Source organism: Pistacia vera, unplaced genomic scaffold, assembly GCF_008641045.1.
Source record: "Pistacia vera cultivar Batoury unplaced genomic scaffold, PisVer_v2 Contig467, whole genome shotgun sequence".
NCBI lineage: Eukaryota > Viridiplantae > Streptophyta > Magnoliopsida > Sapindales > Anacardiaceae > Pistacia > Pistacia vera.
In genome coordinates, this window is record NW_022196298.1 from 345,996 (window position 1) to 370,777 (window position 24,782).

The 24,782-nt window shown below is 34.7% G+C and overlaps 3 protein-coding genes across 3 annotated transcripts; all 3 read right to left on the reverse strand.

Moving 5' to 3' along the window:
- Positions 1–1,447: 1,447 nt before the first annotated feature.
- LOC116145791 (protein ILITYHIA-like) lies at positions 1,448–4,607 on the reverse strand. The gene is made up of 12 exons (XM_031431231.1): positions 4,591–4,607; positions 4,407–4,485; positions 4,019–4,121; positions 3,770–3,940; positions 3,555–3,677; positions 3,362–3,475; positions 2,286–2,392; positions 2,125–2,176; positions 1,928–2,034; positions 1,747–1,810; positions 1,555–1,611; positions 1,448–1,477 (listed from the first exon to the last, which is right to left on the reverse strand). The coding sequence occupies exons 4-12, from the start codon at positions 3,803–3,805 to the stop codon at positions 1,448–1,450; spliced, it is 690 nt and encodes a 229-aa protein (XP_031287091.1). The 5' UTR covers positions 3,806–3,940; positions 4,019–4,121; positions 4,407–4,485; positions 4,591–4,607.
- Positions 4,608–5,949: 1,342 nt separating this feature from the next.
- LOC116145792 (protein ILITYHIA-like) lies at positions 5,950–17,213 on the reverse strand. The gene is made up of 23 exons (XM_031431232.1): positions 17,133–17,213; positions 16,263–16,382; positions 16,092–16,151; positions 14,832–14,957; positions 14,592–14,691; positions 14,373–14,494; positions 13,869–13,916; positions 12,646–12,948; positions 12,447–12,563; positions 12,204–12,305; positions 11,967–12,116; positions 10,274–10,438; positions 10,026–10,202; positions 9,468–9,590; positions 9,236–9,316; positions 9,013–9,129; positions 8,669–8,841; positions 7,622–7,699; positions 7,381–7,528; positions 6,489–6,611; positions 6,337–6,393; positions 6,148–6,258; positions 5,950–6,060 (listed from the first exon to the last, which is right to left on the reverse strand). The coding sequence occupies exons 2-23, from the start codon at positions 16,365–16,367 to the stop codon at positions 5,950–5,952; spliced, it is 2,697 nt and encodes an 898-aa protein (XP_031287092.1). The 5' UTR covers positions 16,368–16,382; positions 17,133–17,213.
- A 269-nt stretch (positions 17,214–17,482) lies between these two features.
- LOC116145793 (protein ILITYHIA-like) lies at positions 17,483–23,121 on the reverse strand. Its single transcript, XM_031431233.1, has 13 exons — positions 22,788–23,121; positions 21,146–21,522; positions 20,912–21,043; positions 20,399–20,780; positions 20,114–20,260; positions 19,744–19,928; positions 19,509–19,635; positions 19,309–19,382; positions 19,155–19,231; positions 19,028–19,064; positions 18,782–18,948; positions 17,734–17,917; positions 17,483–17,542 (listed from the first exon to the last, which is right to left on the reverse strand). The coding sequence occupies exons 1-13, from the start codon at positions 22,903–22,905 to the stop codon at positions 17,483–17,485; spliced, it is 2,067 nt and encodes a 688-aa protein (XP_031287093.1). The 5' UTR covers positions 22,906–23,121.
- Positions 23,122–24,782: the final 1,661 nt, after the last annotated feature.

The following is a 24,782-nucleotide window of genomic DNA, read 5'->3' on the forward strand; positions in this document are numbered from 1 at the left end:
AAGTGTTAGATATCCATCACGTACAGAAGCTCTCTGATGGGAGCAGTTTCGAATAATATCTGGAGAATATGTTCAAAGTATATGGTGCGCGAGTGCAGCTAACACCTGCAAGATAGATAGACAGAGAATGCTTAAGCAACCGCAACCAAATTGAAATCACAGAAGGAAATGTCATCCCTAAAATTTTACAGAGTTTACTATAGCAATAAGAAAAGAAACCCTTGCTGGGTACCTATAACAGATACTAGAAAACAAATGGTTTCGTGCATATATAGATATATATAGTACTGCCATTTTAAACGATTCATTGACTGCCTTATACGCATAATGTATCAACAATTGCATTATTACAATGAATACAGTAATTAATACATTAACCATACAAATGCAATAAAAATCTAATTTTTATACACTAAACTAATAAATAGCAGTGAAAACCCCACACTTAAAAGCAGCATAATAAGAACAACAAATACAAAAAAGGTCCCAAAGAAAAAATTAAACTCGGCAAAAGCTTATGAACTAGAAGAGCATAACTTAGCCCTTAATGGAAAATTTCATAGTAAAGAGATCAGTTAATCCTTCTGCATAGATTAACAACACAAAGCAACAATAAATAAGTACTATGAAGAAGAAAATTGATTATAGAGGCAGCCCAAAAGAAAAAAAAACATAACAAAATTTTGATACTTTCACAGCAGGCATAACTTGAAACCAGAAGATATGACATGAGGAATTATCCATTATGGACTAAATTAAAGATCTTTTAATATATAAGGATAAAAGTGAAATATATAAAGGTAATTAACCTCACTCAGTCCTTGAGCAGCTCCAGAGCGCTCAACATTACTATTACAGATTTTAGAGTATCTAACAACCATGGTACAAGGTCTGGAAAGTTTCTTCTCCCATTCCTCTTATAAGGGATCCAAGGGCCCTCGCTGCAACAGATCTAACTTCTGGAATTGGATCCACAAGACCTGTTTTTTTTCAATTAAAAATCATGAGAAAATGTTCAATAGGGGATCATGAGAAAGTGAAAAAGATGTAAAAAAATCCAGTAAAAAGTATATAAAAACCAGTAATATTAAAAATTACCTTTTTCACTTCGGAAGGAGCAACCTATATAGGGAATCAATCCTTGGTTCAGTTACCAATGACACATATTTCCAACTATTTGTGCAGCTTTCTTTTGGTTTCAGCGCTTCTCTCCCTTAGACCTCTATGTACAATAGGCACCAATAGAGCAAGAGAAGGTGCATCTACTGAATTTACAAAAGTTGTCTGCAAAACACAACAAACATTATGGGAAAAAACAAGACAAGCAAACTATAACGGGAAATTACATTTTATCCACAAACCTTACATGGAGGAGTATATCAAGAGAATATCTTTGTGTGGTCATTGGGGTCAGTAAGACCCATCAAAAGAGTAGGGACAAGAGAAGCTATTTCAGGATTCTTATCACACTCCCAACCTAAGAATAATAATAAAACATATTAAAATCAAATAGTAACAAGAAAAAACAGTATTATTATCATAAAGCAATTATACCTGCTGAAGTGCTGTCTGCCCAGCTGACTGGACTTTGGGATGTGTATCGGTTAAAACCTGAAGTCAGAATAAATCACTGCAGACCATATAAGAAGCAGACAAAGACCCAATAAAACAGGGAAGCAAAATGATGAGTTATTCAGTTGAACTCAGAAACTGAATCTTAAAAAAGTGACAAGATAAAAGAGACACATACGATAATGGAGGATGGACAAGCTTGGGCAAAATATGAGGTAAAACAGCAGCAGTCCTGACACTAAAATTGTAAAAAAAAAAAAAAATATTAATAATAACAATTTAGGACAGGAAAATGTACAAAAACGTAACAGAAGAACAGTGAGTGACAATAATAATATACTGAACAAAATGTTACCTTAATATTTGCTTCAGGCCATCTAGGGCAGTATCAGAGGTTTCATCATCCTCCAAAGCATGTAGAAGAGTTGGGACTATTTCATCAATTGCTTGCATTCCGGCACTCTATGTCAACATATTTATGAGTTATATTATCTTCAGAAAATCATATTTAAAAGATAAAATTCAAAGGGAACCCGAGAATAGAAAGAGAACCTTGAAAAGAGTGCTAAATGCTAAGCCTGCCGACTCACGAACCTCAGGTTCGCTGTTAAGAGAAATTAAAAAAAAAAAAAAAAAAAAAGAATGTCTCGTCCAATCAAAATAAAGAAAATCTCAAGTAGAATTAATAAAGGAACAAATACAAAATAACAAACCTATCACATAGGGCTGTCCTGATAGTAGGGATGAGCTCATCCATGAAACTCACCAACTGATTCTTACCAGCACTGGCCATCACTTCACTCAGACCAATGCATACCCCCTGACAGTCATTTGGATATGAGAGTGTGTCAAACAACAGAAATACCAAGCTAAGATTCCTAGCAAGTCTTGAAACACAAATACTTCAACATCATCTGTAATGAGGGAACATAACAAAGAAAAGAGGGGAAAAGGGTTGAAAGCAAGGCCTCCTTAAGTTAAGAGCATTGATGATGCAGACCCAGCAACATCCTAGTCTTACACAACAAAAACGATATATGAAAAGGTGAACTAGAATGGGGATAAAAATATGAAAACCTGTTACCATATATCAAGATCTATCATTGCAGACACTAGGACTTGGATTTTGTTTACGTGTTTGACATTACTACAAGGCTACCTCCGTTGCTATAGCTAAAAACTTAATATAAAATGACAATCAATAAAAAGATATCAAACACATTCCACTGCCAGAAAAGGCAAGCTCGTTTCCCATCTATAACCCTCTCATCTCTCTTCCGGTTTCTCATTCAAATTTACCTGCTGGCTGATAATCTAAAAGATTAGATAATGAGCCAAATATCAATAAAAATTCTGAACAGAATTATCAAGATGATTTGGAACCCCAGTAATTTGTTCTTTATTAAATCAAATACCTAAATCCATAGTCAAGGATGGCAAGACTTTAAGTAAACTATTTGAACATTATAAATATTATCACTTTGAATGGACATACAAAAGAAAGTTCATTCCCGAAAAAGGTCTATTGTATATGAGAGTGTAAGTGACAGCAAACATATTTACATCTAGACCAAATCCTAATTAGAAGTAAAAAAAATAAAACATTAACAAAGCTAAGACTAAGTCATGACATTAAATAATAGTGGAATACAGGAACTCAAAGCATACCATAGTATAACATGTCATAACTATATCTGAATATTTCATCCATTCACAACCTCATGATATAAAAGCTTACACACAATATCAGGGAAAATAAAAACCATATTACTGGAAGAACAAAAATTACTTGTCTTCTGCTAGCATTAGGGTCCTTCAGCCCTCGGGATAGAATTGGTATGATCAAAGGAAGTACTCTTTCCCCAAGCTTCCTAACAAGCTCTCCCAACGATCGTCCAGCAACCTATATTATCACCATGATTTTTTTATTTGAGAAATTTACAAAAGTACCCTAGAAATAGATTAAAAATACACATACGAACCTGCCGCCTCTCAGAGGATGAGGATGCAAGAGAAGAAATTAGTGTATTCATCAAAACTGGCATTATTTCCTTGAGAGTTTTTGGAGTATTCGCCACTATAGTTTTCCACACATGTAATGCAGCCTGACAAGAGGACGGATCATTTCAACTCTAACATTCATGGTTGTCTAAAAAAAATTACATGTCCACAAAACTGAGAAACTAATATATCATACCTGACGCACTGAAATACTGACATCAGTCCGAACCATATACAGAGCAGCAAGAACTTCATTACGCTTTTCCCTTCCAAGCACCTCAATGATAGCACGTCCATGTGCTTCAGTACTAGCACCTTCATCATCACTGCCACCCTCAAGTAAAGCTTTTCCAGAAGTCCCAGCAACCTAGACAATATATATAAGTAAGATATAGCTAAAGCATAAGAATTATTTGGACTAGGAAAGAAATTAAGAAATATTAACCTTAAACAAGAGATCTCCCAACAGTTCCACAGAGCTTTGTCGGATACGCCAACTATCATTGAAAATACCATCCTCTACAGCCGGAAGGAGCAAAGGTAATGACCTGAGACCAAAGAAGTAGATATGAGTGCTTGAAGATAATTTAACATTTTAACATTAAAACCATTCAGGAAGACAGCAAATCATGGCAGATTTCATACATAAAAAGTAGAAAAAATAATTTATTAATTAACCTTCCTTCTTGAACATTTTTGTAATACAATTTGCTTCATCCTTTTCAATATATTTTCAGTATTAAAAATAAATTCAGAGACAACACAAGGAAAGACATGCCAAACATGAATCAATGCTAAGCACATAAATAGTCATTTTAAATGAAGTGTGGTACGTTGTTGCATAGTGCTCCACAAGGATATGTCCAGCACCCAATGCTGCATCACGCACAGATTCATTCTCATCGGCAAGACCTGTATAAAAAATAAAAAGAATTACATTAAAACTTAACAACAATCCTCAAAGAAAGTCCAAATTGAGATGAGTATATACTCCACACCAAAGAAAAATGTATTTACCATCTAAGATCGCAGGCAGCACTGCTGCAAGTAGTTCTGGAATTGCACACCTAATGATCTTGGCAGATACTAGAAACAAATTTCCATAAAATAGGGAACAGTTATATGGAGCCTAGCCAAAGCAACCTGTAAAAGAAAAAATGAACAGTCAGACAACATGAGGTTTCACCTTGAAAAGTGTTAGATATCCATCACGTACAGAAGCTCTCTGATGGGAGCAGTTTCGAATAATATCTGGAAGAATATGTTCAAAGTATATGGTGCGCGAGTGCAGCTAACACCTGCAGATAGATAGACAGAGAATGCTTAAGCAACCGCAACCAAATTGAAATCACAGAAGGAAATGTCATCCCTAAAATTTTACAGAGTTTACTTATAGCAATGAGAAAAGAAACCCTTGCTGGGTACCTATAACAGATACTAGAAAACAAATGGTTTCGTGCATATATAGATATATATAGTACTGCCATTTTTAAACGATTCATTGACTGCCTTATACGCATAATGTATCAACAATTGCATTATACAATGAATACAGTAATTAATACATTAACCATACAAATGCAATAAAAATCTAATTTTTATACACTAAATAATAAATAGCAGTGAAAACCCCCACACTTAAAAGCAGCATAATAAGAACAACAAATACAAAAAAGGTCCCAAAGAAAAAATTAAACTACGGCAAAAGCTATATGAACTAGAAGAGCCTAACAATTAGCCCTTATGGAAAATTTCAAGTAAAGAGATAAAGTTAATCCTTCTGCATAGATTAAACAACACAAAGCAACAATAAATAAGTACTATGAAGAAGAAAATTGATTATAGAGGCAGCCCAAAAGAAAAAAAAACATAACAAATTTTGAATACTTTCACAGCAGGCATAACTTGAAACCAGAAGATATGACATGAGGAATTATCCATTATGGACTAAATTAAAGATCTTTTAATATATAAGGATAAAAGTGAAATATATAAAGGATAATTTAACCTCACTCAGTCCTTGAGCAGCTCCAGAGCGCTCAACATTACTATTACAGATTTTAGAGTATCTAACAACCATGGTACAAGGTCTGGAAAGTTTCTTCTCCCATTCCTCTTATAAGGGATCCAAGGGCCCTCGCTGCAACAGATCTAACTTCTGGAATTGGATCCACAAGACCTGTTTTATTTTCAATATAAAAATCATGAGAAAATGTTCATATAGGGGATCATGAGAAAGTGAAAAAGATGTAAAAAAATCCAGTAAAAAGTATATAAAAACCAGTAATATTAAAAATTACCTTTTTCACTTCGGAAGGAGCAACCTATATAGGGAATCAATCCTTGGTTCAGTTACCAATGAACACATATTTCCAACTATTTGTGCAGCTTTCTTTTGGTTTCAGCGCTTCTCTCCCTTAGACCTCTATGTACAATAGGCACCAATAGAGCAAGAGAAGGTGCATCTACTGAATTTACAAAAGTTGTCTGCAAAACACAACAAAACAGTTAGGGGAAAAAACAAGACAAGCAAACTATAACGGGAAAATTACATTTTTATCCACAAAACCTTACATGGAGGAGTATATCAAGAGAATATCTTGTGTGGTCATTGGGGTCAGTAAGACCCATCAAAAGAGTAGGGACAAGAGAAGCTATTTCAGGATTCTTTATCACACTCCCAACCTAAGAATAATAATAAAACATATTAAAATCAAATAGTAACAAGAAAAAACAGTATTTATTATCATAAAGCAATTATACCTGCTGAAGTGCTGTCTGCCCAGCTGACTGGACTTTGGGATGTGTATCAGTTAAAACCTGAAGTCAGAATAAAAATCACTGTCAGACAATATAAGAAGCAGACAAAGACCCAATAAAACAGGGAAGCAAAATGATGAGTTATTCAGTTGAACCTCAGTCAATTTTGGCACGATCTTTGGAAGGCACTGAGATAGTTGTTGAGGAGCACAGTAAGCCATAGCACCAAGTAGTTGTACACTGCTTTGTTTTGTGCGCCAAGCTTTGTCTTCAAGACCCTAAGCGGTATTGGGGCAAAAGAAAATGTAGAAGAATGCAGGATAAGATAGGGCAACAAATTTTTGCGATACAGAACCATGAGACCTTTCACCGGGAAAATGCAAAAATTGCATTGTAGAAAGCTTTCCTTCTCATAATTATAAATCTTGGTCAACCATACTTTATCTGTATTATTATATAAATATGTACATTCCGAGGTACAGATCTAAATCTGAACTTAAACTCTCACGAGGAAGAGTTAACTCTGGAATGCAAAACTTGATAAGATTTTTTGATTTTATCTTGATCCTACCAGATTAAATCACCAAAAGACAAAATTAAAAAAATTCTTCCATAAAAGAACTTAAGTGGATTTTAAGAAAATGCAGACATCTGCAAGAGAGAACTATTTATATCCAAGGGCAGTCTTAACTGCTGCTCTGTTCCAATAAAAGGTAGATCCGACAAGCCAAACTAGTTTTTATTTTACTCCCAAAAAGAAAAAGAAAAGCAAGGAGTATCATCCCAAGCATACCGAAGAATACAGAACATGTAACAAATAAACTATGCACTTGAACAAGAAAAGATGACAATGCATGATACTTTTTACATTTATGATATGAGGAAAATTTTGCAGCATCAAGAAGCCTATCATGAAAAGATGACCAAGATTTTGAAAAACTGAACACAAAAAATTAGGCAGAGCATCTTTATCTCTAGCAAACCTGATGGAAATTATGGAAACTACAATAAAGGAAATTAGATAGAGCATTATACTAGAATTAAAACCTTTAATAGTGATGGCAGGACAAGCTTCACCCCCTGGGCACTCAGTTGAGACATCATTGCACGAGCAGCACTATCAGCAGCTTCACGGACAGCAACAACTTGATCGGAGAAAGAAACCAAAAGCAATGGTAGCATTTGGATCACATACCTGGATCAGAAGTGGGGAAAAGGACCAGATAAAGTAGTTCATTAAGAATAAATTATACAGAGACAAAAATGCTCATAAATATTGTTTACGTACGGTTCAAACAATCTCCCAAGCATTTCACAAAGGCACTCAAAAGCCAGTAAAGACCCTTCACGATGCTTCGCAGAATTCCTGTGGTTCACAGGAAAAATAAGATCAACTAATGTTGAACATTCGATGGATTTAGCTGCACAAAAGCTTCAGTCTCTTATGATACAAACGAATGACAAACTATCATGAGAACAATAGCAGAAGAAAGAAAACCAACAACAAAAACAATTTTGGGCTTCTATCTCTTTAGAGTTTGAGTATCATTCTTCTCCATTCATCATAATTGGGAAGCTTCAATATTGTAGCAGGATGGTTTATGCTCTGTTGATTGGGGTTTTTTTGTAGGATTTAGTTTAATTTATTGATTTTGGTACAGTAAATGACATCTCTCAAGTCCATATGCGGGCCACACCTTATTGTTCTGGTTAGGTTCTCCCCTTTTTTTTTGGTATCTTCTTTTAGTCTTAACATAGATTTTCTTGTTTCCTAGCCGCCGCCAACACCACGCACCCCCCCCCCCCCCCCCCCCCCCCCCCCCCCAAAAAAGAAAAAGAAAAAAAAACCAATCCACTGAATATCTGATAAAATAGCCAGATCACCCATTGCAAGTTACAGTACCAACTAGCTTCATACTTTTTATAGTCAATGAAGGGGACAGTTTGTGTTAATACTCTAATAATTGACTAATTTGTTAAGGTATAAAAGCCCTTTCAACAGAAAGCTGCACCAACCTCTTGTAATGCGTTGATGAGGTATAGTGCTTCCAAAAGATCCACATGCAACTAAATTCATTTTCAGTAGCACTTGAGTTGCCACATTGGATTCGGATTTGGAACATAAATAGAGATGCAAGCTTATGGTCCCCCTCCCTTAGAATAGAGACACGCACAAACATTTTCTCTTTTGGGGAATTGGAGAGTGGGAAGGGAGGGCTTAAAGTCACTAGAATCCTTACAAGCAGAATTAGCACTACCCTTAAATTTTTATTCAACAAAGTCACCACAATATATGATAATGCAAAGTATTGGTAAAACTAGGGGCCAATAATACCTGTCTGCAAAACCTTCTCTTAGTACAGCCACAATGCCATACTTCTTCAGGGAAGAAAGTCCTAATCCCTTAACCACTCCAGCAAGTCCAAATGCTCCTCCACGACGTTCTCCATATTTGTCGCTTTTCATTAGCTGATCCAACAGCCCAGAAACAAGTGCTGGTGCATCATCCTATGCAAGAAATTGTAACATTAATTTAAAAGCAACTTTTAGTCTCCATTAAAAACCCAGAAATGGTCAAAGGCATAATTAATCTGTAAAACATCTAACAGACCATGCAGATATGCCTAACAATAAATAAGAACACAAACTAAAATCCTATCCAAGCAACATCTTACATACTTGCATTGATTGCATTAATGGAGACAGGCATGATGAGACTGCCCGCTGAACAGCTTCTGATGGAGTGTTTAATACATCCAACAACTTCTCTACAACAGCATGAACTTTAGGATCATCCTGTTACAAAGAAAGGAGAGTCAAAAATGAATATCAAATGCATATCCACTCAAAAAAATAAATAAATAAATAAAGACAAAAATGTTGTATATGCTCAAATTGGTACCTTCTCCAAATGTTTTGCTAGGGCTCCAGTAAAAATTACTACACCCTCGCGAACCAGATCATATTTTTCTTCATCTGATGCCTACGCAAGAACAAGAAATATCTAAGATACTGCAGGTTCCATAGAAACTTGCAAATATGAAGGCCACATAGTATTTCAGCCATTCTAAACAAAAATAGATCTAAGAAACATTTCAATCAAAAAGAAAGTGCAACTTATAAAAGAGACTAACCTTCTTGTTTAAGTAGTTTTCAAAAATTGGAAATAACAAAGAAACATTATCCTTCCCGTGCTTATCAATAATCATGATACCAGCATTAAGCATTCTTCCTCGAACATCAGCATTAGGATCAGCCTGAGATACAAAAGCATTCAAAACTGGGTAACACTGCCATTTAATCTTTTTATTTTAGGTCACATTAACAATCCTTGAAGTGATACCTTAGAATAAAAATCCATAGTTAATTAATTCTAGTTTAAAATTAATACAAGAAGGAAAATATTGTTGAAAAGGAATAGGAAAGTTGAAAGGCAGTCGACAAAAGTTTGGAACAAGCTAAAGGCCTACACAAATTTTCTATAAAAATATATAATGAACAGCTCTAAAAAATTAGTATATAGAAAATCAGTAATATCTCAGAAAGCTAAGACAGTCTACCAACAAATAAAACAAAGAAAATATTAACTTTTCAACACTTTTGCTACAACAATGCCAGGTCCAATTAACAAGGCTATCTAAATTTTAAACATCAGTACCAAAATTCATAATAGAACAGTAAGAAAATCTTACAAGCGCTCGTGATATTAGGAATGTCATAACAACAGGAAGGTCTTTTGTTCTCAGAACATCAGCAGCAGAATGTAAAGCCAGAGCTATGCCTTGTCTGCCTAGCCAACCAGAATCAATGCTGTCCTCACCTAAACCAGCATCACGGACGTACAAAGAAAATAATGTTGAAAGTGATTCCTGAAATTATTGTAATATCATTAGAAATATGCCATCACCAAATGAGGACAGAAGTGAAGAAGAAAATTAACCTGTATAGAATCTGGATGTTCATCCAAAGCAGCAGCTAATGCCTCCGCAGCAGCCAAGCGGACATTTTGATTAATATGAGAAAGTGCTTTGAAAAGTCCAGAATAATCAGTTCCAAAGTCATACCCATAGCGGTCCCATATATCCTCTGCTGCTTCTGCAACTGACTGAAGACATTGAAAATTTTAGAGTGGATGACTCTTCAATAGGCAGACAAGCTATTACAATAATTATTATTGTTACAGCAAAGAAACGTAAGTAGAGTTACAGCAACAGCTATCTGATTAAGAGAGCAAAGTAAATCTCATCTTTGAAATATACAAGCAACACTCGGTAACTTGGGTAGGACAAACATGCAGCTTATCTGAACCATTAAACTTAACTGCCCATACATTTAACCACCAAAGGATGTCTACAACATAGCATAAACAGCATATCCTTAATGTTGGAACAAGTGGTATGCCCCACACTAACTCCCGCAGGAAGAAAAAATTACTTTAGAAAATAATATTGAAATGCTTACATTTTCATTTTAATTCAGAAATGCACAGTAGACTAATAGTTAACTAATATATGAATGTTTAGTGTTATTTTTTCTGTTGGATAGGAAGGGTAACATTTTTACATGAATGTTAATTGTTTTTTTTTTTTTTTTGATAGGAACCATAGAAACGTATATTAATGTCAAAAATCCACTGCTACAAAAATAACCCATCTAAAAGGGGCTAAGCTTTACAGAGAGTATCATGAGCCTGTGCAAAAATAAACCCAAAAATAAGAGACACTATGGGATGGATAAATCCTAAAAAAACAGATCATTGAACTACCTAAACAATTAAGATGGATAAAGAAAAAAGGTGCCCTCAAATCTTTTGAGACAGAAGAAAGAGATGCCAAAAACTTGTCTTGTCCCTATATGATTTTTATAATTGCAACATATTTGGTATACAATTTATTCTTCATATCAGTATGAAATCATTATGCCTACTAAATTCTCTGATTTACCCATTTAGCCACTATAATTATAACCATCCAAGCATGAAAAGTAACTTTTGACGCCTTTGAGATAAAAAGAATCATTTGTTATCATATGCTTTTATGATAAAGTACCTCTGGACATTTGAACTTTAGAAAGTGAGTTCATCTTTTGGTTATAGAGGGTCTTTTGATATAAGCTTCTGATGTCCTTAACTGTGGGGAGTGAACCCCTTTCTTTTTCCTCATTGAGGAAGGACTTTTGGTTAACTGTATAAGTGATTGTATTCAGTATTGCTTTGTTATGGTTTATTTTTCTTTTCAATAAACCTGGAATTCCCCCAATCCACTGCTGAACCCTTAATGTTTATAATTTCTTTTAAGCATTAATTTCAGAATTCTGTCATTCTCACCTATGAGTCCCTCAGCATACCAATAACAGAAAAAAACACTAAACAAAAAACAAAATCATTAGAATCTGACACAACTACCAATGTACCAACAGAAATCCACAGAAAAGCTGGCAAAGAAAATGATGACCGAAGTGAACCAATATATTTTCAATTAAAAAATAAATTATTATGAACAAACTTCTAAGCACAGATTTAAATTTTAATTCTTAATTATTAGACGAGACAACTGGATGCAGTCATGCAAATCTAAGGAAAACATAAACTCAAATTCACTTCACTTAAGAAGTACATAGTTAGAAGGCTAAACCTTTTCTGGATCGTGGAGAGCCAGCCATATGCTTGTTGAAATCTCAACATTTTGAGGAAGAGATCGGCTAGACACAGCTGGAATGCATTTCACTGCATTTAAGCAGGCCATTCTCACATGAACATCTTTTGCATACACTCCATATAGAGCCTGTAACAATAAATACAAGAGATGGCTTAACAAGAATTACTGAAGGACATAACTGAAGTAATTCAAGCAGAAACATGAAGCACATACAGCTGCCACTTCATCTGGTCGTAGACCAAGACACAGTTCATTCAGTGCTGATCCGACAGATGCTTGATAAGCAGGTACAACACCTAGAACATGATAAAGCACCTGAAGAATAGAAGGAAAGATTTAGCAAGCAAGAAATAAAATGAGAGAATGTAATGCGAGAAAAATGATAAATTTATTTGTGAGACATAAAACATATTTGCAACATATGTGTGTTGCTGGAATGAAGGTCTGGATATGTACTGATATCATCCGAAGCCTAGGAATAGGCAAAAGAGGATCCATATGCATGTAAAGAATCTGAAGCACACCATCATGAAGTCCTGTCTTCCTGGAGGACAATAAAATTCGCTCCATTATCTGGAAAAAATTCCAAGACAGATTAGTTAGAGAAAGAGAAGCACCATTGACTTAAGTCAAAGATAACAAAAGAGAAACCTACCGGGAAGACAAAAGTAAAGGAGTCCACAGGAAGAGGCCCAGATTTACAAGAAGCGGTTAATCCATTTACTATCCTTTCAAAGAGTCCCAATAATGGTTTCTCTTTGCCTTCCCCTTCACCCACCAATGCAATAAGATCAAAATGAATGCGAACTTCCTCGGAGACAATGAGACGTAAAGCAGTAGCAATGTCAAGGGCCCAATTACAAAGAGGCATAGCTGTGCATCTAGAGAGTTTCACTAAGGCTTCATAGGCTGCATCACTAACTATGGGTGACCTTAGCAAAGGATCAACATACTTGACCTGTTAAAATGTAATAAATAAGGATTTATATCCACCAAAAATAAAATAAATAAAAATACAGAAATTTTTCTGTAGAGAATCTAACACACCCTTAACGAACAAAGATCAACCTAAGAATTTTCAACTAAACCAAATTGAAATTTGAATCAATCAAAGGCCGATTATACCAGAGAAACAAACAAGAGCAATGCTAACCTCACAGAACAAAAAAGCCTAACCACTGACCTAGATTAAACTAAGTTATATACATTTAAAGGCATCTGCACATATTGGATGATACATAAACATGTCCAAGAGCAATATTAAATGAGCACATTTTCACATAGTTCATGAACTTCATCAAAGAACCAGCAAGCCTTATAGAAAGGATACCATGCCTTTCACCAGCCTTTAGCAATATCCATTGCAATTAGAATATGCCCAACTGAAGTCGCTATAAGAGTCCTTAAAAGGAAAAATTTCTAACACATTACTGCTTCTCAATCATTCTGCAGACATCAGACAAATACAGCCTATGCTATCTGTTAAATTCACTTCCTTCTCTGTTTCAATTTTCAGGTGAAGTTTTGATCTCACCATTTCAGCAGACCCAATATATGCATCAAACAGTAAGCAACTATTGCAGCTAAAGCATGGGTCAATACTGTCATTATCCAAGGGAATTAAATGGCAAACAAGATTTTCAAAGGATGTTGGACAAAAGATGACAGAGCAGATTACAGAAGTAGAGGCAAAGTTTCTGATCATTTATGGGAGTGCCGTTGCATCTCAACTGCACAGACATGACACTCCTTTCAAAATTATCTAGTGCATATAGAAAATATGAAAAAGTAAATATGAAATATTTCTTGAAAGAAGGCTACTAAAATTATGACAAAAAGGTATAGGAAATGACAGGAGGTTGGTTGTGGAATGCAAACCAGAGAAGGTAATTGACTGTGTGCAAACACAGGATTGGCAATGGCCATCTCCCCAAGGGCCATCAGAATCAACGATAAATTCTTCTGTATTTCTAGGACTTTCTCACNCTCACCATTTCAGCAGACCCAATATATGCATCAAACAGTAAGCAACTATTGCAGCTAAAGCATGGGTGAATACTGTCATTATCCAAGGGAATTAAATGGCGAACAAGATTTTCAAAGGATGTTGGACAAAGATGACACAGCAGATTACAGAAGTAGAGGCAAAGTTTCTGATCATTTATGGGAGTGCCGTTGCATCTCAACTGCACAGACATGACACTCCTTTCAAAATTATCTAGTGCATATAGAAAATATGAAAAAGTAAATATGAAATATTTCTTGAAAGAAGGCTACTAAAATTATGACAAAAAGGGATAGGAAATGACAGGAGGTTGGTTGTGGAATGCAAACCAGAGAAGGTAATTGACTGTGTGCAAACACAGGATTGGCAATGGCCATCTCCCCAAGGGCCATCAGAATCAACGATAAATTCTTCTGTATTTCTAGGACTTTCTCACGTATAGATGCCTCCTCCTTAAGCAACAAATCCCGTGCCTCTTCTTTTGCTGTCTTTCCTTTATCTACATGAACAAAGTAAACCACAAATAACCATCTTAGAAAAATGAGCTAATACTGCAGACACCAAACTATAAAGTGAAAAAGGATTTAATAACATACCAATTTTTTTCGTTGACTTCCCAGTATCCTTTTTACCCATACCAGCCACTTCTCTACTAGCTGGTTCTCTCTTTGTAGAATGATTGGAATTGACTTGGTCCTGGAAACACAACAGAGAAAATCATCAAAAATTACTGATAAAATTCCTTGAACATGACACCCAAAAAAAAGGACAAAAGAAGTGCCACAGAAGGAAAAAAAAAAAGAGAGAGAGATAGCACCACAAAAATCCAGAAATACCATGTCATCTTGGTCTTCATATACCCGGAAACGGCCTTTTGCTTGTTTAGTGTTCTTAGCAGAAACAGCTTCTGCAACATAAACACCTAGCTCAGTTGAAAGCATTCCCTCAGGAGTACGGAAAACCTGAACAGTAGGAAAAGAGGGAAGGTTACCAAAATTAGCAAATCAAAGAGCTGCAGGATATAGCAGTAATAGGATATTTTTCTTTTAAATCATCTTTCAATGAATAATGAATTTCAGGATAGAAAAAGAACAGGATCTGCTTGGAAGGGAAGACAAAAATAGGAAATATAAAAATTTAAGAATCACACTGTTCATAGACAGTACATATTCCAAACTGAAGTCTGTCAGAAACTAAGATCTGCTTGAAAAAGTCATCAGCCGCATTTTACCATCTCATGGACTCAAAAATCATCCAAGAGTTTATACTTTATACAGATTAACTACAAAAGCAATGAACTTTAATTCTAAGCCACAGAACAGATAAATAAACACTAGAATGTTTCAGTAAATCAATTGCCATAATGTTGGTCTAATGTCACCTACATCCACGTCCTGACAAAGAGGTGGAGAGAAATAGCCTGTATGCACTCTAGTGGACTATTTCCAAACATCAACAAGATAAGGAAAAAGAAGTTCAAATATATCCATATTTCTTAAAGCAGTATTGCTCACATGAACTATTCAAATGTGATCAAACAATAAATAATGCTTAAAAGAAATTATAAACATTAAGGGTTCAGCAGTGGATTGGGGGAATTCCAGGTTTATTGAAAAGAAAAATAAACCATAACAAAGCAATACTGAATACAATCACTTATACAGTTAACCAAAAGTCCTTCCTCAATGAGGAAAAAGAAAGGGGTTCACTCCCCACAGTTAAGGACATCAGAAGCTTATATCAAAAGACCCTCTATAACCAAAAGATGAACTCACTTTCTAAAGTTCAAATGTCCAGAGGTACTTTATCATAAAAGCATATGATAACAAATGATTCTTTTTATCTCAAAGGCGTCAAAAGTTACTTTTCAAGTTAAGTACCTCAACATCTCAGGTCAGAGGCTTAATGGTTCATTCTTTCAATTCTCAGTATGCAAAGTATGAGAAATGTTGCCTCTGATATATCACCAATCAAACATTTTAACAATGCAGTATTTACAAGAAGTTTTTTGCAAAAAGAATAAATAACAAAAGGATTACTGTTAAATTAATCAAGAGATTGGGTATAAATTGAGCAGGTGAGCACAAAAAAATAACCTGAATGTCATTCTCTGAAAGACTATCATGTAAATAAAAGTCTGGAAGATTTCTCAGATGCTGCAAGGGAACAAGTAGGATCCATCAGCCCTCATAACCAAACAAGTGCAATAGCAGCAGCCACATTTAGTGAAGAATTAGTGTAAAGTAAGAAATACAAAAGCAATAAACCTTTTCAAATTCTACATAAGTGTCTTTAGGTGTTATAGACATCAAAGTTGTTAAAGAATATATTGCCGCTTGTTGTTCAAAGGGACTGGCACTCATCAACCCCATTGCTCCAAGTAGATCCTGCACAACACGACCCATGAAAGTTAAGCAGCATATTATAGAATGAACAAAACTTAGATTCAGAAGCTTGATATAGTAGACAAATTAATGATGCTCACACAAATCACAAGAAATAGATCCGAAAATTCAAGCAAGGAAACAGCACACTCAAACAAATGACAGAGAACAATCTTGTGAACATGATAAAAACATCAAGACCAGGAGACACGCTGAATTACTGATGAAATCATATGTTTATACAGAATTGAGTTAAAACATGTGCATGATCTCTCTAAATTACATATGACCAAATTATTCCTATGTCATAAGATTGGTCCACATAAAAAAAAAAAAACCCTTAAGCACCATTAGAGTGACGAAATCTAAGTCTTAATTCCTCATTTACAAGTTTTCTAATAATAAGAATGCAAAGAAAATCTTTACCAAGTATAATATAATTACAAAAGAGAGAACAAGTTGTCCAGAAAATTGTGCAAAACCCACATGGAGACCATCAAAAAGTTACAATAGTGCAAAATCGAACAAATAAACTCACAGAAAATGTGNGAAAATCTTTACCAAGTATAATATAATTACAAAAGAGAGAACAAGTTGTCCAGAAAATTGTGCAAAACCCACATGGAGACCATCAAAAAGTTACAATAGTGCAAAATCGAACAAATAAACTCACAGAAAATGTGTTACCAGAATGCTAGATATATAAAAATAAATAAATAAAAAATCTATTAGAACACAGATGCTAGGAATTACCTTGCACAAATTCCCAACATCAGCAGAAACAATATCAATGACATTAAACCCACGTGTTTGCAAACATTTATGAAGCCTCTGCAAAATACCAGAAAAGGAAAATTGAATTAGTCAAATGAGTAATCAAAGCCCAAAACATCGAGAGTTAACATGCATAAAGTGCCTGATGTCTAATACCCAGCAACACATAAATCTCTCTTTCTCTCACTACAGCAAATTCAGTTACTCCAAAAGAGGTTGATGAGTAGTCAAGACCCATCATAAACATGCCATATCTCATAGTACCCACCAACAAACACAACGCTCTCTCTCAAGCAAAATAAGCAAGTACAAGAAAGGTCAATGAGTAATCAAACCCCAAAAGGCAGGAATTTAAAATTCAAAAACATAACAGACATCTTTGCATCCACCTAAAAACACAAAACCTTCCTTGGAATTATATGAATCTTAACTTACCACTCTGCCTCCCTCTCCATCAAATTAAATATATTGGAACATATACCTCATTAAAATTGAGGATGAGTTTATGCAGATAGAAAAATACCACGAAATTACTTAGAAGAGAAACGCCACTAAAGGTAAAGAGTAGAATAAAAAATACCTTCCAAATTGCATCTCTTTTTGCGGTGCCAACAAGGCATGGATGATGAGAGCAGAATATAACAAGTGACGAAACACTTGGAGCTGCAGCTAGAGCCACCGAGGATATCACCAGTAATGCCTTCACCAAAACCTCGACAGATGGAAGGAATGGAACTTGCATATCCAATGAATTATCTGCATCACTATTGATATATATTTTTAGATCCCCTCAGCCAGACTGGAAAATGATTTATTAAACCATGTGACCAGAACAAAATGCATCGACAAGGACAAACATAACAACAGATAATATATATATATATATAAGAGTGTGTGTGTACGCACACGCCCACGCACACATCAATGAAGATGTAGTAACAGTATCACATCCCCAAAATCAATTAGTTTGTTAAAATCATTCAGATTTGTTATTTAAGGACCAGTTGAGATGTCAATTAATGAATACTACTGAGAGTAAAGCTTGAAAAATAAAATAAAATAAAGAAGAAAGATAAAATTGAATCATGATTATGGACAGGTTTGTCGATAATCATTAATTCTATTTTACGTCAAATTCAAAATTAGAATGAATAAATTCTCAGATTGATAGCAATTACATTCAAGATTTTTGTGCAAATTTTGTAGAGGCATCTGGTGATTTTAGCTTTGATGAGTTTGGAAATGGAGATGTATTCATCATCTTATATAGTTTTTCAAGCCTTTAGGATTCAAGGGACATCCTTTTCTTGGTGGACAAATTGTCCATCCTTGTATACATTTAATTTTAATATAGTATATTTGTTTCCTAGCACCAAAAAAATAAAAAAAAAATAAAAAAAAATTATGAAACAAAATAACAAAATACACCATAGATAAACTCACATAATATTTAATTACATACAGAGATAATACAAAATTGATATAATTGACATTTGAAACGACAAAAATAAAAGAAGAAACTGAGGGAATTTACAGACATTTCACAACATATTAAGGATATATAAAGTTAAATTCTTAGACTACAAAAGCACCCAAGGTCAAATGCACTAATCATATATAAATTGTACCTTGTTTTTGAAATAATAATCTTCTCTCCAACCACTGAAAGAAAATTTGAAAATTCAAGTAAAAGAGCTTCAGATAATTGTGGAGTTGTAGTAACTATCTTTCTGGTAGCATCATGAGCCATCTTTCGGACATCCCAACTCGGATGGCATATGAAAAGGAGTATTAGCTGCAATAATATAACATCACTGAATCATAGATTCTATGCAGAAAAGGAATCCAAGATGAACTTTATACCATTTTATTACCTGTAATAGTAATTTCACAGAGAAAGTTTCCAACACTCTGCAGATGAAACAAGGCAACAAATTAGAGTTCATTCATAATCTATATTAACATGCATCATGGAAATATCAAACTTTGTAAGTGAATAACCTGTGTGAATGTTCCACCAGTAACAACTCAAGAAGATCAAGACATGCCATGCAATCCTCAACTGACAATTTTGAAGCCTGCAAATAAACAAATATAAAATCTAAAAACTAGAATTGATTAAACATATATTATATACTAAAAACAGTGTTCCTACCATTGAAGTAGGCACAAGCGAGGGTTCATTTTGAGATATCAAAGACCAGATCTTTTCCCTTGTTAAAGTCTCCTCTGAGAAAAGAGGCGCAAAAAGATTAACTTGAAGAAAATAATAAGAAAAGCTAGTAACTAAAAAGACTGGACAATGATGAAAATTGTAAATTTACATCAATAACTCTTAACTACTTCAACAAACACCTGCTTTGATATCAGCAGCTGCAATCTTCCCAACTATGAGCAAAGCATAAATACCATCCAAACGCTGCACTGCTTTAGTAAAACCAGTTTTGACAAGTTGAAGGAGTGGCCCCAGCAATGATGATATCTGACATGTAAATTTTATAACATGACTTAATTTGATAGATCTAAAGAACATCCAAGACAAGGATTAAAATTGAAAACAAAAAAGGATACACTTCACTAACCAACTTACCAGCAAAATAGCATCATTATTTTTGCATATGACTCGTAGACATCGAAGATGCCCCCTTCTTAAAGCTTCCTTCTCCTTGAGGCCAGAAGCAATAAAAGGAACTAGATCCGGGTGAAGATTTGCAGCAGATCGTGCTGCCCAAGAAGCCATGGCTGACAAAATTGCAAGCTTTACCTCTTCATTTCCTGGAAGAAATAAAATATAGGAGATAAATAGCCAGAAGAATCAAAAAGACAAGATTATGAGAAGCCATGACAGATGCAAATTCATAAAGTCTTAATGAAAACTTCCAATATCTACCAGCATATAGAAGCAGAAGTTTCTAGGGGAAAAAATCAACATAATAAGAGATCAGAACATAACAGGATACCTTCGGTCTTGTAAAAGGATAAAAGGAAGTTGCAAATGGTATGTGACAGACTGTTGAGATATTTCCCTTCAGGAGCATTAGACAATTCCTGAAGTGCATTGATCATGCCAATCCGTTGGTACGGAAATTGAAGTCTCCCTTCTGAGCCTGTTCAGAATAATTTTTTAAGATTAAAGGATCTCAGCATAGATTTATACATTCATTAAACAAATCTAAAAGTTTCATACATGTGAAGAAAATGTTGCAAATACTATAGAAAGGCAAGAATAAAGAATTTAGACAAACCTCCAATAACCGCTTTAATAGCATTGAACATAGCTTCTATAGCATCTGGATTGCTAGACTTTTGGCTCAAGCACCCTACTACAGCCAATGCCCCAACCCTTCTACCTTCATCTGCATGTCGAACCTGAGACAATACCACTGACAGGATTTCGGTTGCATACTTACTTAAATCAAGGTTGACAGACTTCAGAAGGATTCCAACTGATTCCATCACAATTTCCGGGTTGCGTTTTAGCATCTTTACAGAAGATGAAACCACAATACTCTGAAAATCCTCATGAGACATATGCATAACAAGTGGTTGAAAAGATTCACTAAGACCCTTTGTCGGCTTTTCTTTGGCACTTAGAACTGCTTTAACATATATATCAAGAAATACCGGCTGTCCAAGGCAAAAAAACGTATAAAATATTCAGCAGAAATGAACTCAGTTTAATGAATGTAAAATAGGAGCCCCATGCAACAATAAATAATATATCCAAGTGGGCAAAATGAAAATTGAACAATTCTCACCTTGTATTTTTCAAACAGAGAAGGTGATGTATAAGAAAACTCCAGCAACAACCATATTAACTCAGGACTATCTTTGTATGGGATTCGCGCATCCTTTAATTCCTCTGTATAAATTTTGAAGATGTCTGGTGCCTGGAAAAACAACAAACATGGAATGCTCAAAATTTAATCAGAAACTGTCAGCAGGCTACTGAGTTTCATTCTAAACACCAGCAAGGGCTACATTGGCTCCACCTGAGAAAATAAATTAAAAAACGCTTGCTTGCATGCTCTTCGTTCACGAAAAGATCTCTGCATCACAATATGAATTAAGGATGCCTGTGCTGCAGCCACTCTACACAAAGCATTCTTAGAAACGGTGGCAAATTGACTCTTGGTTAAGAGAAGACACGACCACTTGAGGAGTCTGTAGCAGCCCACATGTGATTGGAACTTTGAAAGCTTTTCCATGGCCTGAACAAGAGCCGCCGCAAAAGTTTTCATAAATATAACATCACCTAAATCCTTTTCAATCATGTCATCTACAGCTGCCCTCGAACCACGATCATCATATACAGAAAATGTTTTAAAAATTACATCCACCAACGACGAGGCAAGCTCAGGAGACATTTCTGCAGGGTTCAAAATTCTCAACATTTTAGAACCATGCAAAAAAATAAACACACATCCGAACTCCATAATTAAGCTGAAAGGCTTTTATATTTCCTTTTTCTAGCCAACCAATAATGTACAAAGACACAATTTAATTTGACTTTGATGCTAAAAAAATGTAAAATAAATTAATGAACACCTCATACAAATAACTTCATCAACTTGACTGGAATTGGAATTTTATTTAAATGCTTCTCATCCTATAGTAGTTACCAACAAGGAAACCCTCAAAGACTGCTGTTAAACGGAATCTGATTGCTACAAATTGCTATTCTATCCACTTAATGCATCCCTCAATGACCCAAATCAATTTATAATAAAAAACTGAACACCAAAAACATCTTATTTAATCATACAATGGATTCCCAATTTCTTAACGCCAAATACTACGCGGTTACTACTTTCAATAACTAGACACACACCTATCAAGCGTCATTTGGTGTGCTTCATAAAGGATATAATTTAATGTTGCAACCAATATTTCTTACCAAAAAGCATGATATATGCTGCTCTAAACCCGATTATATAAGTATTTTACGATATTGAGTTTGAAACTGAAATGCATTTTGTGATGCCCAATTCATCTTGTACATAGTTCTAAAATAAATAAAAAACTATAAACTTAAGGATGAGATAACAGTAAAGAATTCTTAACTAAACAATATAACAAGTGAACTTTAAGAAACCTTCCCCAAGGTTTGGCCTAATAACAGGAAACCCCCTAATTTGAGAAATTAGCTAAAACCTCCCCTTGAATCTAAAACCATCATAAGCCTCTGCTTAAATTCGACAGAAACCTCCGCAACTTTCACAATATTTCCAAAATTCAAGGGCAGCAGTTTAATTCCGAGGCCCCGACAACCCTAAGAAAATGAGATATATAGCCATTCCACTAATCAAACCCCCTATGTTTCACAAAATTCATCATAAACCTCTCTTAGCTTCCCTTAATTTCACAAAATTGGTTCAAGAGTCGGAATGTAATAGCAATCCTTCAAGAAATGTGTACATTATCATTTCATTAAAATTAAAAACGACAGTTACATTAATAATCATAGGTTTAAACATATAATATACGTACAATCGTAAATATTTAATAAAAAAAATTCCATCATTCAAATTCCTAATGAACTAAGAAGAATCAACAAAAATCATCATCTATGCAATGCATAAAGAAATACAATAAACGAAGTGAATTGGATAAAACTATGTAGTTTAGCGTGACCTGTGTTGTTTTCAAGAATAGAAGGAAGTTCATGGCGGAAGATGCGGCAGCGTCGTTTGGTGGAGGAAGTGGTGACGGAGGCGGCGATGGAAATGAGAGAGTCGGAAGAATCCGCCATTTTGCGAAATGGATAGATCCGAATTCAAATTGAATTGAGAATCGGAGTCGGTGGATGATGATGCTGATGATGATCAAAGTGAAACCTTGAGTGAGTTATTGTGAGCGTGATGATGCATTTAGAGAGTAGCAGAATTTGAGACGTGATATATCGACTATCCGTCGTCTTTTCAGCTGTTGGATTAGTTATTAGGGTTTTAGTAGTAGCAGCAGCCAGTGCCAGTGCTACCAGAGAGTGCACAAGTCAAAATTAAGTACTTCTCAGGGGGAAAAAAAAAAAAAAAATCCTAGCTTTAGTCACTTCTTCTATCCACCTTTGTTAAAATAATATATGATACCTATACTATACTTATGATACGTGTACTATACTTTACATTTACAAAAATGAGTAGGGAGAGTAAATAAGGATAGCATTACTCAAAAAAAAATCCGGGTGTCCCGATTAGTTTGTCCATTCAATTCCGACAAATCCAATAAATAGACCTAATTAACCACAATATTATTATAGTAAATGATTCTAAGATTTAAACTTAAAAACTCAATAAAATAAACAAGCTTCCTTGACCACCAAACCAATCTTTGGGGTTTAAAATTATGTATTTTTGTTTGTACTTATAAAATTATTTTCCTTTTTTTATTTATTGTCCAACCTAAATGTTACTTTGTGCTAGTAGTGTGGTCTAGTATACTATTATTGAGTAATACTATACATACAAACAAGTCTTACAAATAAATCTATAAAAACTGATGTGATAGAAAATGAATGAAAAAATAAATATAAACTTATCATATTCACTTTTTCATCTATTTTCTGTCACATTAGTTTATATAGAACTCTTTGTAAGACTTGTTTGTACATCTAACATTATTGATTTTTATTTTCATACTCTGGTTCTTTTTTTTTTTTTTTTTTTTTGTTTAAATCTCAAAAATTGTCAATGGACGTTAGGTTTGGCTATATTCTTCAAAAACTCTCTTCTTTTAGGATGCATTTGGTTCAGCGAATACTATATTACTGGGAATATTATATTAATAAAAAAATATATTACCTTAAAGATTACTGTGAATGTTTAGATAAATGTGTTTGGTTTGTTAGAATAAATTAGTGGGTATATTATATTAATATATTTGGTTAAGATGAATAAATTTGTGGGTATGTAAATTAGTAAATTGCCCTCATTTTTAAATATTAATATAATATTATCTTTTGAATAATTCTTTTTACCCCCTATATTTCAGATTTATCAAAAACACCCAAGTAACCAAAAAAGTTTAAAACTTAACAAAAACATCCCTACCCACCCCAAGTCACTGCCAATCGCTTGCCACCATCGCCAACAGTGGTCGTAACAACACACGACCAGCCAAATCTGGTTGGTTGTGTGCCGATATGGTCGTTTCTTGCCAAATCCATAATGGATCTGGCCAGAACGGGCTGTCGTTAACAGCCAGAGTTCTGGATGTTGACAACCATAGTTCTGGATGTTGACGACCACAACTGGTTGTTGTTAATGGCCAAAAGCCATAGATCTAGCCAGAAGCCGTAGATCTGGCCAGAAATGACTAGAATAGATCTAGTTGTTTTCAACTAGATCTATGGTGATTGGCTGGAAATGGTCGACCAAAACCGGTTGGTCGTACTCCATTCCAGCGTTGGTAACCTGCCGCCGATAGTGGTGGTCGGCGAGCCAGCAATTAATGGTGGTGGCCAGATCTTGCCACCACCTTTGGGTAATTTTTTTAAAGTCGAGGGGTATTTATGTCCTAGAACTTTTGTATATAAGGATAAATAGTCCTTTAATTTTTTTTCAAAACAAGGGTATTTTTGTCCAAAAAATTTAATTGTTAAAGGTAAAATTGTAACAAAATTAAGATTAC

Excerpts from the sequence above, each read along its gene's own strand:
- LOC116145793 (XM_031431233.1), bottom strand. The coding sequence starts at position 22,905 with ATGGCGGATTCTTCCGACTCTCTCATTTCCATCGCCGCCTCCGTCACC. Across the intron at positions 19,232-19,308 it reads CGCTTGTGCCTACTTCAATG|GCTTCAAAATTGTCAGTTGA; the intron begins GTAGGAACACTG and ends GTTTATTTGCAG. Across the intron at positions 19,065-19,154 it reads CTGGTGGAACATTCACACAG|AGTGTTGGAAACTTTCTCTG; the intron begins GTTATTCACTTA and ends TTTCATCTGCAG.
- LOC116145792 (XM_031431232.1), bottom strand. The coding sequence starts at position 16,367 with ATGGGGTTGATGAGTGCCAGTCCCTTTGAACAACAAGCGGCAATATAT. Across the intron at positions 14,692-14,831 it reads ATGAAGACCAAGATGACATG|GACCAAGTCAATTCCAATCA; the intron begins GTATTTCTGGAT and ends TTGTGTTTCCAG. Across the intron at positions 6,259-6,336 it reads GGCAGACAGCACTTCAGCAG|GTTGGGAGTGTGATAAAGAA; the intron begins GTATAATTGCTT and ends TATTATTCTTAG.
- LOC116145791 (XM_031431231.1), bottom strand. The coding sequence starts at position 3,805 with ATGGTTCGGACTGATGTCAGTATTTCAGTGCGTCAG. Across the intron at positions 2,177-2,285 it reads AGGACAGCCCTATGTGATAG|CGAACCTGAGGTTCGTGAGT; the intron begins GTTTGTTATTTT and ends TTCTCTTAACAG. Across the intron at positions 1,478-1,554 it reads GGCAGACAGCACTTCAGCAG|GTTGGGAGTGTGATAAGAAT; the intron begins GTATAATTGCTT and ends TATTATTCTTAG.